Source organism: Vulpes lagopus, chromosome 7 (assembly GCF_018345385.1).
Source record: "Vulpes lagopus strain Blue_001 chromosome 7, ASM1834538v1, whole genome shotgun sequence".
Taxonomy (NCBI): Eukaryota; Metazoa; Chordata; class Mammalia; order Carnivora; family Canidae; genus Vulpes; species Vulpes lagopus.
Window position 1 is genome coordinate 7,125,978 of NC_054830.1, and position 14,246 is coordinate 7,140,223.

A 14,246-nucleotide genomic window follows, 5' to 3' on the forward strand; every position below is an offset into this window, starting at 1 on the left:
GTTACCAAAAACACATCTGTCACCAGCCACACAACACCATGCCTTGCCAGCACCCAATATCACAACCGCCTACACACAGTCACACACCATTGAAACAACCAGTGAAGTCCTGAGTCCCCAACTTATTCTCCCATCACAAGTCAAGTATGTGCCATCATGCATTATGGTTTTGTTGCTCTACAATCTCACACACCACAAAGATGCACAGTGATGCAGGCTGCTCTGTCTTCTCAGCTTCATGACACGAGATTTGAAGCTGGACATCTCCCTTTTCCTATCTCTTCTCCACATTAGGGCTGTGGACAAAACTCCCTCCCCTCGCCTGCCTCAGTTTCCACTATCACTGAACCCCTACCTCAAAAGTCTCCTCCCCAAGGTCCTGGGTCCCCAACACAGTGAGTCCAGCTGCGCTAATGAATCGTGGCCCCTGGCCCAATATGGGGGGCTGAGGTTCACAGTCAGCTACCAGAGTCACCATCCTGCCATCCACACTGACTGCCACACGGTGCCACCTGCAAGGGGACAGTCTCAGTGGGGGGTGCTTCTCACTCCACTTCTCTCTGGACCCCAACTTTCCCTATACTCACCTGCCATCCATGAGGTTGACTTGCTGGGGGAGGGGGCTGAAGGAGTCACCTAGGAGACCCAGGGCTGGCCCCAGAGCCAGGCCCAGCTGCCGAATACCACTCTCGTCATAGATGGATAGAAGGACAGACTGGTTGGCTGGCTGGCCCCGCAGGGTGATCAGCACAGAAAAGTTCTCAGGAAAGTGCCCATCTGAAGGGGCAGAGAGAAAGGAGCAGCTTAGATAGCCTAGCAGTGACCCATGCCCCCTGAATGACCCCCTCCAACCCCTCCTGCCCTGACTTACCTGGAAAGAGCTCCCATGTGGGGATGCCAAGTATGGTCGCCTTGCCAACCCTGAATGCCCGGTCACCCTCTGGGGCCCTCTGGGGACAGAGGCCAGGCCCGTCAAGGACCCCAGCCTGGCCCCCTCGCACGCCCAGGGCCTTTAGCACATCCACAGGGTCTTCTGTAGAGAGAGGCCGGGATGCAGGGCATTAAAAAAAAAACCTAGGACTCCAAATGAATAGCTCAGATTTGGGGAATTCAGCCCCCCACTGTGTTTTTGGGTCAGGGAGAAGGAGCAGGCCTGGGACCCGCACCCACCTCACCACCTCACAGCTGTTCCAGCCTCATCAGCCTGTTGACTCCTGTTTTATTTTTTTTTCTCCTTGGTTTTTTGGTGAGGAAAAAAAAAAGCTGACCTACTTTTGGGATGAATCAAGGCTTCCTGGCCTGAGCCCCAGAGCCAGACTGTCCCCTTCTCGGCACTCACCCCCGCACAGGCTGCTTCCCCAGCCTGAAGCCCCCTGCCAGGGGAAATCCCCTTGGAGAGGAGGGGTTCCGTGTGTGTGTGTGTGTGTGTGTGTGTGTGTGTGTGTGTGTGTGTGTGTGTTTCCCCCCACCTCCTCCCTCTAACCTCCTCTTCTGACCACCACTTCCTCTGAACTCCTCCTCCCTGACCATTATCACACATGATCTGCTCCTTTTGACCACTACCTCTCCTGACTTCTTCCTTCTGACTTCTTCCCTGATCACCATCACCCATGACCTCCTTCCTCTGCCTGTCCCAATCTCCTCCATCTGACCTGTGACCTCCCCCATTTTATCACCCTTTCTGACCCCCTCCTTATGACCACCTCTCTCTAATAACCTCTTGACCTCCTCCCTCAGACCCTATCCCTCTCATCCCAGCAAAGGAAGGCACTGGTCTGGCCCAACCAGAACCTAATCCAGGCCATCCTACCAGCCGCACCCCATACAGCAGGCCAATGCTAAGTGGAACCACATGGCTTGGGCAGGGGAGGGCGGGGGCTTCCCCTGGGCTCAAAGCCCCTGCCTGGTCCCCCTCCCCCCAGCAGACTGTCCCACTGACCCCCTGACCCAGGCTCTTGGCAGGAGCCAGTTCTGTCGAATCTGCCCATGACCTCACCCTGGGGGCGGTTCTGCTGACCTCACCATTGGGAGTCAGGTTGAGGGGCCAGACTTGGGGGAGAGAGGGGTCTGGATGAGGGACCCCCATCCCAGCACCTCTTGGGTCAGACCTTTCATTCTCCAGACCTTACAGACCCCTATTCCAGCCTCAGCTCACTCTTACCCCCAACCGCCTGTTCTTTCTTCTCTTCCCCTCCCTGCCTCATCTCTGTCCCACTTTCTCGGCTGGTCTTTCCAGGTCTCTCTCTGCATCCAACTCTGAATCAGTCTCTCTCTCTCTCTCTTACTCTCTTACTTCCTAGCTCTCTTTTTCTCTCTCTTTCTCTCTCTCTCTCTACTGGTATTTCATATATATATATATCTGTGTGCATCACTCCCCCCATCCCTCTCTCTCCTCATCCACGCCCCCCAATTCTGTGGCCACCACCAGCCCCATCTCTAATTGCCTGTTCTCTGGCTGGGCTGTCATTAAGAGGTATTTGGGTTACAGTCCCCTGGGACTAAGATCTGGACTCCCAGGCTCTGTCAACCACAAGGGTCACTCCTCCATGGAATGATCATCCCAGCTGCCCCCCCGCTGCAGGCTGGGGCCCGGTAGAGCGCTGAGATCCATGACCCCATACAGTTTGGCTCTCCCTTCACCCAGACCCCTGTCTCTATGCTGTGGGAAGGGTGTCCTCTTGACCAGCTGCTCATTCACATTGAAAAAGTCCTTCCCAGCACCTAACCCCAATGTCTCCTGCTTCAATCTTGCATCTCTTCTGTAATGACCTTTCAGAAACTGACTGCCCTTTCTTTTCTTGGCTGGCTTTGTGACAAGGAGACACACAAGAGGCATTGAGTCTTGCCTGCAGGGCCAGAGGGTGGGGGTCTGTCAGGGACCCAGGCTGACCTTCCCCCACACTCTCCCCTGTGCTGGTCAGGGCCCCAGGGAGATGTTGGATGAGGTCTAGAACGTGGAGGGAGGCAGGCAGGGACTAGCTGCAACATGGTTGGGATCTCCCCAGAGATACAGGAGAGCCTAGGTGTGAGTGTGTGTGCTATTGTACGCATGCACGAGATGGTGCAAGCATGTGCGTGACTCTATATGGACCAGGGAATGGCTGAGCATGTGATTTGTGGATATGTCAGCATGTGCCAAGTATGTGGCCTCTGATGGAGAGACTAGGTGCGTTGTTTGATGTGTGGCTGGGTGTCCATGTGAGTCCGGGGCCTGCCAATAAGCTCAGGGTCCTGCAGGGGATGCAGGTGAGTCTGTGACTGTAATAGGTCAGACTCCGGATGGGGGTGTGTGTGGCTATACCTGGGAGTATGGCCAAGTCCGCCGGTAGGTGATTGGTTGTGAATGCTGGCCCTGTTGTGTGAATACCAGTGGAAGCAGGCGCAAGAGCTAGAAGGCGTAGGAGGGTGACAAAGGCTGTGACCCTGTGGCGGGTGGCTGCTGGGGTTGCCCGGGGCGTGGGCACCGGTGTTTAACATTCCTGGTGTCCCAAAGGCCTTATATTCTGAATGGATGCCTGAGATTGCACGACTGTGTGGATGTGTGAGCATGGGAATGGGACAAGGGCCAATTTGGGATAATCCACGTGAGCAGCACCTCCCTGGACTCCAGAGAAAGTGAGAAAGTGCAGGATGGGATGTGTGCGTGCGTCTGTGTGTGTGTGTGTGTGTGTGTGTGCTGGGGGGGGCGAGTTCACATTAGGCAGGGATTTCCAGAAGGGCCTAGCCCAGCCTCTCTCAGCCCAGGGATGCCACTTGAGGGACCACGACCTTCCCAAAGCCCTGGGCGCCCCCAACCCCGAGCCTCGTGGGGCGGAGCACGGCGTCCAGCCAGAAGCGCGCAGCTGGGCGTGCGTCAGCGCTGACTCACTCGTCCGGCGGCCCCCGGGACCCCTTGAGGCCCCTGAGAAATTCCTCAGGAAAAACACCCGCGGCGCGCTCAGCCGGGGGGAGCCAGTTCCACTTCCGCCCCCGCCCGCGCTCCGCCCCGCCCCGCCCCGCGCCCCGCCCCACCTCGCCCCTCACCGCGGCCCTCCCGAGCCCTGTCCATGGTGCTGATCGCGGCTCTGGGGAGCGCGGGGTGGGGGGAGGGAGGGGGTGGGGGTGGGGGCCGGGGAGCTGCGGGAGCGCCAGTTGGAGGCAGAGGAGGGCGAGGAAGAAGAGGATGAGGCCATTAGGGAGGGGATGCAAAGGAAACTCTGAATCCCAGACCAGCCCCCTCCCACGCTCGTCCCACACACCGTCACCCGCAGCAACACCCCCTCACGTCCCCATGGGCCACCTTTTACACCCTCAAGTCACAACCGAACCCCTCATCGGCTCACCCGAAGGCAACCACACGCGTAACGCACGATTCTCTCTAAATCGGCCCCACACAGACACACCCACAACTCACAATCACACACTTGGCCAGGGATCGCCCATCACACATGCATACAATAAGCGTCAACTCCCACACACAGTCTCCCACGCACAATTTCACTTCAAACGGCCTTACACACGTTGCTACGCACACACACCTATAAATCGCGTTCATTCCAACGCACGCGCCAGTAAAACGAGGGCACACGTTTCCCCCGTCCCCCCCGCAGGCTGTCACACCCACAAATCGCCCAGAGTCCGCTCTGCGCGCCCGAACACAGCACCCCAGCCACGCGCGACACGCACGCCCCCTTGCACGCCCCCATTCCTGGCTCCACCGCATCTTTGGGGACCTCGCTGGATCCTGCGCTTCGGGTTCTATTCCTATCTCCTCTCGGGCTCACCCGCCTGCGTCCGGAGCAGAAGCTGCAGCGAAGCCAGGACGAAGCAGAGGCCGGCCCGCGGCTGGCCCAGGCCTCGGCGACTCCCCATCCCGGCGGGGCCCGCACGCAAGGCGGGGACCAGCCGGGGCGTCTACGGGGCGCGGCGACTCCTCAGGCTCCGCGCGCTGCCTCGCCGCGGCCCGCTCGGCGACCGGCTGGAGACTGCAGGAGACCCCGCCCTGGCCTCGCCCTGCGCTCCAGCGCCCGGCCGGGCGGGGCTCGCTGGAGGGGGGGCTGACAGCTGGTGAGGGAGTTGGGAAAGTTTGTGCTGAGTGCTGATTGGCCGGCTAGGGCTGGAGCCCTGGGCCGGGAGGGGGCCCTTCTTGCCTCACCCCACGGTGGAGGAAGAGGGTCACTCCCTCCCAGCCTTAGAATTCGAGGTCCCAGAATTACCCCAAACCCTTTCCTCCTAACAGGCTCCCTCAGCGGGGATCTTAGCCTCGTTCAAACCTTCAACCTCTATCTGGGCCCTGGAATTAAAGCCTTCAGCTTTATGCCGAATCTTTTCTATCTCACCCAGACCTCCAAATGGGGTCCCAGCAGGACGCCAAATTTTCACCCACTTACCTTACCCTGGTGGCTTAGCCACACAATGGAAGGTACCAGCTTCATCCTAGGCCTTCCCTTCAGGTGTCTAAATAAAGAATCCTCTTCCCACCCCCAACTTCACACCAGATTACAAAGTGGGGTTCCCAGCCTTATCCCAAACCCTCATTTCTCCACCCAAATTCCAGAATTGGATGTCCTGGCCTCATCCCCAAACCCCTGACACAGATTCCAAAACACAGTTCTCAATTTCCCCCAAACTCTTAATCTAAAAAAAAAAAAAAAAGTCCCATCTCCACCCCTAGCACTCTTCTGACTCAGGTCCCCAGATGGGTGCCCTAGCCCCAATTCCAAATGTTCACATATGCCCCCATTAAATGAGGGAGTCTGGCCCTACTTCAAAGCAGGGCAGTGCCTTAGGGAGAGGTGGATATCTGCCATTCCTGGGGTGAGGTATAGCTGCCCCTCACCCTACCGGGACCCCCCACTGTGAACCTTCCTTCCCGCCAAGGGGTCACATGGAGCTGTCTCTGCAATTGAACAAGCACAGACTTGTGGGATCTGAGGCAGCTTCTGCAGGGAGGGACCTACGGGGCGTATCCTGGGCCCTGAACTGCCCCACCATGGGGAAGAGAGAGAACCCGGCAGTGTCTCCCTCCCAGCCTCTAGCTTCATGGACAAAGAGTCTCTATGTCTCTGGAGAGGAGGGGTGGGGCCCCATCTGGCCTGAGGGTGAAATGGGGGCTGTGGGGTGCGGAGAAGAGAGGGAATCTCCCCAAGCTGCTCCCCCTCCCTCCTCAGGGACCTCAGAGGCTAAGACTTCTCCTGCTAAAAGATTCTCATAAAGATAGTGCCCTGCCCTGCCCTGCCTTGCTGAGAACTTCTTGTTGTCTGCTCCCATCTTCTGACATATCTATGCCCGTTCTCTTCTTTGAAAGGATCCTTCTAGGACCACACTCTGGGCCACTTTCTCTCATTCTCTCCCTCCCATCAGAGACTCTTTGCCCAGAATAGACAGGAAGAGAATGCCCCTGCTAATTCCCCCAGCCCTGAATGATTTACAATCACAATAAAAAGATCCTAGTTGTGAGTGTAGCAGAGGGAAATTTTTAACAGATAAAGGAAAGAGGCTATTTTGAGGTGAAAGGATTCCCCCCAGCTGCCTGCCCAGGGTCAGTTCAGAATTGGTGTCTCCCGAGGCCCCTTCCCCTTGCAGGGGATCAGCTGGAGGGTGTCCAGGAGGGGGCGGGTAAGGCAAGGATGGGTGCCGGGGAGTCAGGTGCTGGCCAGCAGAGGTCACCCTCCGGGGAGGGATCAACATGGCTGACGCACCCCGGACTGTACTGATTTCAGGCTGCTCCTCGGGAATTGGCCTGGAGCTCGCGGTGCAGCTGGCTCATGACCCCAGGCAGCGCTACCGAGGTTAGAAGCCCAGGGTGGGGCCGGGAGGGGCAAGGGTGGGCATGGCTTCTGAGGACCTTCATCCCTCCTGGCACCATTTCCACTAGCCTATGCCCCTCAGCTGTATTTGTGGGTTTGAGGAGGCCACACGGAGGCCCTCTTCCCCCCTCTACTCATGAATCCTCGCCTCGTCCAGCAAATATTTCCTAGTGCACCTACTGGGTGCTAGGCACTGTTCTAGGTGCTGGAAACACAGCTGTGAACAAAACAGACAGAAAGCTCTGCCCTCAGCAGTGGTGTAGCGAGGGAAGACAGACCATAAACAGATTTTTAAAATTGTATATCTAGTGCTAAAAAGTGCTAAGAAACAAAATAAAGTAAGGGTGAGGTATGGTAGGAAGTAGGGTGTGTGTGTGTGTGTGTGTGATATTTTTAAAAGGACTGGTGGGGAGGGCTTCCCAAAGGTTGCACTTAGGCATTCCCTAGGACTACCCTCCCCCGCCCCTCCCCAGATTACTCCTCCAAGATAAGCCTCTTAAGTGACTCTGACCTTGGGGGCTTAAGGGGGAAGCCTCTAAGACTAAGGATTTAGCCTCCTGAAACTGGAGCAAATTGCCCTAGTCTGCACTCCACACATGGGAACCCCTGACCCAGAGCAGCTGGAGCTGAAGTAGGCAAAGGGAGGAGGTTGCAGGGAGCAAGGGAATTGCCCCAGTTGGCAGAGCTGCTTCTCCCAACCCTCTGCCCTCTGGCTTAGAGACACACACAGCTTTGGATGTGACAGACTGAGTGCCAGTGTGCAGGGAAGCAGTCGTGCTGTGTGACCCTGTGGACAGACAGACGAGTGCATAAAACTGCTGAAGGATGTTTATTGGGTGCTTACTATGTGCCAGGTTCCGATCTAAGTGTTGTGCATCTTGTAAGTCATTTAATTCCCATATCACTCCTATGAGGTGGCCACTGACGTTAGCCCCATCTTAGAAATGAGGAAACTGAGGCAAAGAGCGCCAAAGATCCTTGCCCAACGTCACCTCACTGGAAAGTGGCAGAGCCTGGATTTGAACCCAGGCAACACAGTGCCTGGGGCCGCACTTGTCACTCTATGTGGATGCATGCGGTCCCATTCATCCGTGCAACACCCATGAATCACAAAGGCCCACAGACAATATGAAAATGTCCACCAGGGTCGTGCATGTACGATTGTGGGCACACGCATGAAGGATACAAACATGTATACAAGGGTTTGAGCTCAGTCCTCCAACAAATCCAGGTTCAATTCTCAGTTCTAACACTTCCTAGGGCTGGGACAAGCAAGGAACTTCATCTCGGTGTGTTAATCTCTATGACAGGGATAATCACTTTACTTATTCTGGCTACTATTGCTAAAGAACAAATCATTCCAAAATTTCTGGTGTAATAGAACAATGATAATCATCTATCTCTCATGGCTTATAAGTCATAAATTTGGAAAGGCACAGCTTGGCAGTTCTGGGTCAGGACTAAAGGCTACAGCTAGGGACACCTGGGTGGTGCAGCGGTTTAGCGCCTGCCTTTGGCCCAGGGCGCGAATCTGGAGACCCAGGATCGAATCCCATGTCGGGCTCCCGGTGCATGGAGCCTGCTTCTCCCTCTGCCTGTGTCTCTGCCTCTCTCTCTCTCTCTCTCTCTGTGTGACTATCATAAATAAATGAAAATTTTAAAAAAATAAATAAAGGCTACAGCTAGAGCAGTGGGGGCTAATTACAGGCCTGGACCAACATGTCTCTTCCTTCTAGTGATGTCAGGTCTTCTCCACGTGGTCTCTCTCTCTGGCTAGCTTGGGCTTCCTCCCATCATGACAGCCTCGGGATAACTGGGCTGCTACCAGGCAGCTGAGAATTTTAAGAATCAGGGATCCCTGGGTGGCGCAGCGGTTTGGCACCTGCCTTTGGCCCAGGGCGCGATCCTGGAGATCCAGGATCGAATCCCATGTCAGGCTCCCAGTGCATGGAGCCTGCTTCTCCCTCTGCTTGTCTCTGCCTCTCTCTCTCTCTCTCTCTGTGACTATCATAAATTTAAAAAATAAAAAATAAATTAAAAAAAAGAATTTTAAGAATCAGCATTACAGGGGTGCTCTGGTGGCTCAGTCAGTTGAGCATCCAACTCTTGATTTCAGGTCACATCATGGTCTCAGGGCTGTGAGATCGAGCCCTGCATCAGGCTCCACACTCAGTGTGGAATCTGCTTGGGATTCTCTCTCTTTTTCTCTCTCTCTCTTTCTCTTTCTCTCTCTCTCAAATAAATAAGTCTTTAAGAAAAATAAAGAGTGAACATTACAGCAAACAAGGCAGAAACTGCAATACCTTTTCTGACCTAATCCCAGAAGCCACACAATGTTACTTTGACCATATCCTATTGATTCCCAGCTAGACAGAAGATTCAAGGAGAGGGAAATGAGATTTTATGTCTTAAGGGGGAGCAGCAAAGTTCTCAAAGAGCATCTGTGACGAAAGATGTTGTGGCCATCTTTGGAAAATAAGTCAGTTGCCTAATCATAGGGTTCTTGTGAGGATTAGAGACAGTGCTTATTAAAGTGGTTAGCATAAAAGTGGTTAGCATAAAAGTGTTTGGCACATTGTAGATATTCAATAAATTGACATTTCTGTGGATGATGTAAATGCGGCTGGTTGTATTTGCATGTACACACAATGCACATACATTGACTCTAAGTGTATATACATTTCTTTTCTCAAGGCATTAAGTTCTTTATTTATGTTATTGTCTTACTTACTAGACTATAAATTCTGTGAAGGCAGGGACTTTGCCTATCTTATTTCATGCAACAGTCTCAGCACCTACGATACGGCACAGTGTACACTAAGTAGATGCTCAGTAAGTGTTGGCTGGAGGGATGGAGCAACAGGAGGATGGATGAAAGTACATGTAAGTGTATGTACACAATATGCATTTTTGTTTGTGTAGTGACCATAAGTATATAAATGTGTGGGTCTCCATCCCTCTGTGACTGCTCATGCAAGATCACGGAAATATGTAAATGAATGCACAGGGAAAAGGAACCCAGTGCTTGCTCCAACTCTGCTTTCTGTCCCCAGTGGTGGCCACCATGAGGGATCTGGGAAAGAAGGGGACCCTGGAGACAGCTGCTGGGGAAGCTTTGGGACAGACCCTTACTGTGGCCCAGCTGGACGTGTGCAGTGAAGAGTCAGTGGCGCAGTGTCTCAGCTGCATCCAGGGAGGGGAAGTGGATGTGCTGGGTGAGACTGAACAGCCCCTGGGATCACCCCCCCTTCCCTGACCTAAGCACAGATCCTGGTTATAGTGAATTTCCTCCAGTCTGAACACCAGCCTTCTGGCTTCACCAGCAACCTCTAGCCCTAGACAGAAGGGGTAGACAAGCTGGCCAAAAGCTCAGGGTACCAGTTTATTTAGGATACAAGAAATAGATTGAGTCCTGGGGGGTAGGGTGGATTTTATTGAATAGGACACCTAGCATTTGGGGAAGACCATATGTATGGGGAAAGTTACTTTGATGAGTCATTTAGGGAAGGGAGCATGATGAAGAAGCAACACATGATCCCCCAAAGGCCTTCTAAGGAGGGTTGGTGTGGCTTTTTTGATGCAAATTGGGGTCAGAGCTGAATTGCTCTTGCATTAAGGGAAGTCAGCTCCCAGCAGCCCTTCTCCCAACCCAGGGTTCAGGTCCCCATAACAAATACTAAACTATATGTGAAGATCATCAAGGCTCAGCATTTGTCCACCCAAGATAAGTCCCTAGAAGAGTGACACCAAAAGGGTTGGAGAACCTCAAAGTAACCTTTAGTCCTTTCCTTAGTGAATAATGCTGGAGTAGGCCTGGTGGGGCCCCTGGAGGGGCTCAGCCTAGCTGCCATGCAGAACGTCTTGGATACCAACTTTTTCGGGGCTGTCCGTCTGGTCAGAGCTGTCCTTCCTGGCATGAAGAGAAGGAGGAAAGGCCACATTGTGGTGATCAGCAGTGTCATGGGGCTGCAGGGTAAGCCCTGGGGATGTTTCCCTGGGAATCCTCTTAGTATCTGACCCTCCCCAGGCTGGAAGAATGGCAAATAGGTTTTCGCTCATATTCCAAAAGAGCCTGTGTTGAGAAGGATTCTGAAACTCTGTAGGAAACATCTCCGGATTAGATTGCCATGCTCCAAGAATAGGCAGTAGTGTTATGAATGCTGCCAATGGCCATCCACACCCAGCATCCACCCTACTTCCAGACACTTCTAAAAAATCTTTCCCAATAATCTCCCCCAAACCAAAGGAACCATCAGAACTCCTTTTTTTTTTTTTTTTTTAAGTAGGCTTCACAGGCATGGAGCCCAACATGGGGCTCGAACTCACAATCCTGAGATCAAGACTTGAGCTGAGATCAAGAGTCAGACGCTTAACCAACTAAGCCATCCAGGCACCTAGAACTCCTTTCCTGTGACATATTCTCACCAAATACTTCCAACCAAGCCCCAGAGACATCTAGCTTTGGGGCTCTGGGGTTCTGCAGAATAAGAGAGCAGTGATTGTTTAGTGATGTCTGCTATTGGCCTACTATGGAGGTCACCTATTTGCCATCCATGCTCCTGGGTCTTTCCTCCTTGAACCCCTCTACATTCCCTCCCTCCTCCCCATGAAAATTCCCTGGGATCTGACCCCTGCTCAGCAGCCACCTGAAGAATCCACCTTATTTGTTACCCTGTCATGGGGAATCTGTGGCCACCACTCAGTCCCATCCCTCTGGCCCCTCTTCCAGCTGTACCTCCTGACCTCAGGGGCCACATTCACTCTCAATCAGGACAAATAAGAATCACTAAATAAGACTTGCCCTCAGGGACCCTGGCAATCCCATGCTCAAGTGGCCAAGAGTTTTAAAGGATGGAGGGAAGTAGGGTTTTCCAGGGCTAAGGCAAAAGAAGCATGTGGCACCCCAAAATCACCTCATCCTGAGCATATGGACTCATCCTTCAGCATAGGCTTCCATCACACATACATATACTCATCATGTTGACCTTAGATATCCCTCATTCTGATCTTCAAACCCTTTCTGCTCTGTCTCCTGAAGACCCCATATCCCTCTAGACCCACAAGCCCATCGCCCAGACCCCAAAGGGCCCCCAACCTCCTCCAATCCTCTCAGGTGTCGTGTTCAACGAAATCTATGCAGCCTCCAAGTTTGCCCTGGAGGGATTCTTCGAAAGTCTGGCTGTCCAGCTGCTGCAGTTCAACATCTTGTGAGGCGGGCATTTGGGTCGTCAAAGGGAAATGGGAGACAGTGATGGGAAAGATGAGGGAAGGGGAGGCAGTGAGGGGAAGTGGGCTGGGAAGGCAGGGATGGTGGGAAAACAAGGCAGTGGTGAGAAAGTGGAATCAGGAATGAGGGAAATGGAGTTATTAGAAGAGGGTGGAGCAGTATTGGCGGGGGGGGGGGGGGGGGGGTGCAGTGGAGGGGCTGAGGGAACCAGGAAGGATGAAGTAATGATGAGAAAAATGGGGGGAGCGAAGGGGGAGAGGGACACTAGTGGGGCAGTGACTGGGTTGGGGTACCAGACCCCCTACCCCTATCCGTGTCCCCAGCATCACCCTGGTGGAACCTGGCCCGGTGGCCACTGACTTTGAGGGGAAGCTCCTGGAACAGGTTTCCACAACCGAGTTCCCAGACACTGACCCTGACACCCTGCACTACTTCCGGGATATCTACCTTCCTGCCTCCAGGGAGCTTTTTCGCTCTGTGGGACAGAGCCCACAGGAGGTGGCCCAGGTGAGTAGGGAACCCAGAGCCCCAAAATATGGCTCAAGTATGTGAGGGTGCCCCACCCTGGAAACCCCCCTCCCTGAATCCAAGAGCTCAGGGCTCCACCCCATAGGTCATTGTCAAGGTCATCGGCTCAGCCAGACCACCCCTGCGCCGACAGACCAACGCCCGCTACACTCCGCTGGCTGCGCTCAAGGCTGTGGACCCTTCAGGCAGCCTGTACGTGCGCACCACCCACTGCCTGCTCTTCCGCTGGACACGCCTCCTCAACCTTGGCCTTCGATGCCTGGCCTGTGGCTGCCTCCGCTTCCGAATATGGCCCCGGTGAGCAGAGAGCCTCACCCAACCGTCCCCACCTCTGAACGCCCAGGCCTTTTCAGTTTACACCCATCTCCAAGGCCAGGACAGATCCTTCTCTCCTTCCTTCCTTTCTTCCTCCCTTCCTGCCTTCCTCCCCTCTCTCGGCAGACTCTGCCTGCCCCACTCTGTGCCTAGGCATTGCTGAGATCCCAGAAATCCCTCAGCCTCCACACACACACCCCTCCCTGGTCAGGGCTGAGGAGTCCAGAGCAAGGAGCTGGTGTTGTGTCTGGGAAGGCAATGGAGGCTTCCTGGAGGAGGGAACATTGTTGCTGGACCTTGAAAGATAAGATAGACTGCCTCATTCAACCTCTGGAATTGATTATCCTGGGCCTGGGAATACAAGGATGATCTAAAACCCCCTCCACATAGAACTGAGTTGACTAGGTCAACTTTTCTGGTCACATATTCCATCAGCAAAATGTTTGTGCACTCACCAGCAGTGCATGTATGTTTTTTCATAAAACATATATTTGTAACCACTAGCAATCACTATATTAAATATTTAATAAAGCTCAATTTCTTATGTCTAAATAAAAAAATTAAAAATCAATAAGGTTTACTTCACATACATTAGAATGGCTACTATAAATAAACCAAGCAAAAAAAAAAAAAAAAAGCAAACAAAAACTCCAGAAAATAACAAGTATTGACAAGGATGTAGAGAAATTGGAGCCCGTAGATATTGCTGGTGAGAATGTAAAATGGTGAGATCACTCTGGAAAATAGTATAGTAGTTCCTCAAAAAAATGAAACAGATTTATCATGTGATCCAGCAATTTCCTTTCAGGGTATTAGCCAAAAGAATTGAAAGCAGGATCTCAAAGAGATATCTGCACACCCATGTACATAGCAGCATTATTCACAATGGCCAAAAGGCGGAAGCAACCCCATCCACATGTCCAACAACAGAAGACTGGATCAACTCAATGAAGTATATCCACACGATGGAATATTATTCAGCCTTAAAAAGGGAGTCAATTCCAACATCTGCTACAACATGAATAAACCTTGAGGATATTTATGCTCAGTGAAATAAGGCAGATAGAAAAAGGACAAATATTGTCTGATTCCACTTGGATGAAGTCCCTAAAGGAGTCAAATCCATAGAGACAGGAAGTAGATGGTGGGAGCCAGTAGGGGTGGGGAGTCAATATTTAGTGGGCACAGAGTTGGAATTTTGCAAGATAAAAGAGTTCTGTGGATGGATGGTGGTCATCCAACAATGTGAATGGACTTGATATTAACGAACTATACGGTCAAAAATAGCTAAAATGGTAAATTTTGTGTTATGTATTTCTTATCCCAGTTTTTTAAATTTAAAAAAGCAATAGGGGTCCTACTGATGCTCCCAAGAGAGTGCTCCCAAG

General features: G+C 52.8%; 2 protein-coding genes across 2 annotated transcripts in view; one reads left to right on the forward strand and one right to left on the reverse strand.

The window, feature by feature from the left end:
• COL5A3 (collagen type V alpha 3 chain) overlaps positions 1 to 5,001 on the reverse strand; it is a 37,794-nt gene extending 32,793 nt beyond the window's left edge. Inside the window, exons 1-4 of the mRNA XM_041761734.1 lie at positions 4,764 to 5,001; positions 872 to 1,033; positions 588 to 777; positions 356 to 512 (exon numbers count right to left, since the gene is read on the reverse strand). Of these exons, the coding sequence (XP_041617668.1) occupies positions 356 to 512; positions 588 to 777; positions 872 to 1,033; positions 4,764 to 4,851 (597 nt within the window). The 5' untranslated portion in view covers positions 4,852 to 5,001. The remainder of the gene's footprint in view (positions 1 to 355; positions 513 to 587; positions 778 to 871; positions 1,034 to 4,763) is intronic.
• A 1,576-nt stretch (positions 5,002 to 6,577) lies between these two features.
• Positions 6,578 to 13,477, forward strand: RDH8 (retinol dehydrogenase 8). Its single transcript, XM_041760563.1, has 6 exons — positions 6,578 to 6,770; positions 9,842 to 10,003; positions 10,582 to 10,761; positions 11,902 to 11,995; positions 12,339 to 12,522; positions 12,629 to 13,477. Exons 1-6 carry the CDS (start codon positions 6,668 to 6,670, stop codon positions 12,842 to 12,844), a joined length of 939 nt encoding a protein of 312 aa, XP_041616497.1. The 5' UTR covers positions 6,578 to 6,667; the 3' UTR covers positions 12,845 to 13,477.
• Positions 13,478 to 14,246: the final 769 nt, after the last annotated feature.

Bases quoted from the DNA above. Each gene is read 5' to 3' on its own strand.
- RDH8 (XM_041760563.1), top strand. From the start codon at position 6,668: ATGGCTGACGCACCCCGGACTGTACTGATTTCAGGCTGCTCCTCGGGA. The intron at 6,771-9,841 runs GTTAGAAGCCCA...TTCTGTCCCCAG, and splicing joins CCCCAGGCAGCGCTACCGAG to TGGTGGCCACCATGAGGGAT. The intron at 12,523-12,628 runs GTGAGTAGGGAA...TCCACCCCATAG, and splicing joins GCCCACAGGAGGTGGCCCAG to GTCATTGTCAAGGTCATCGG.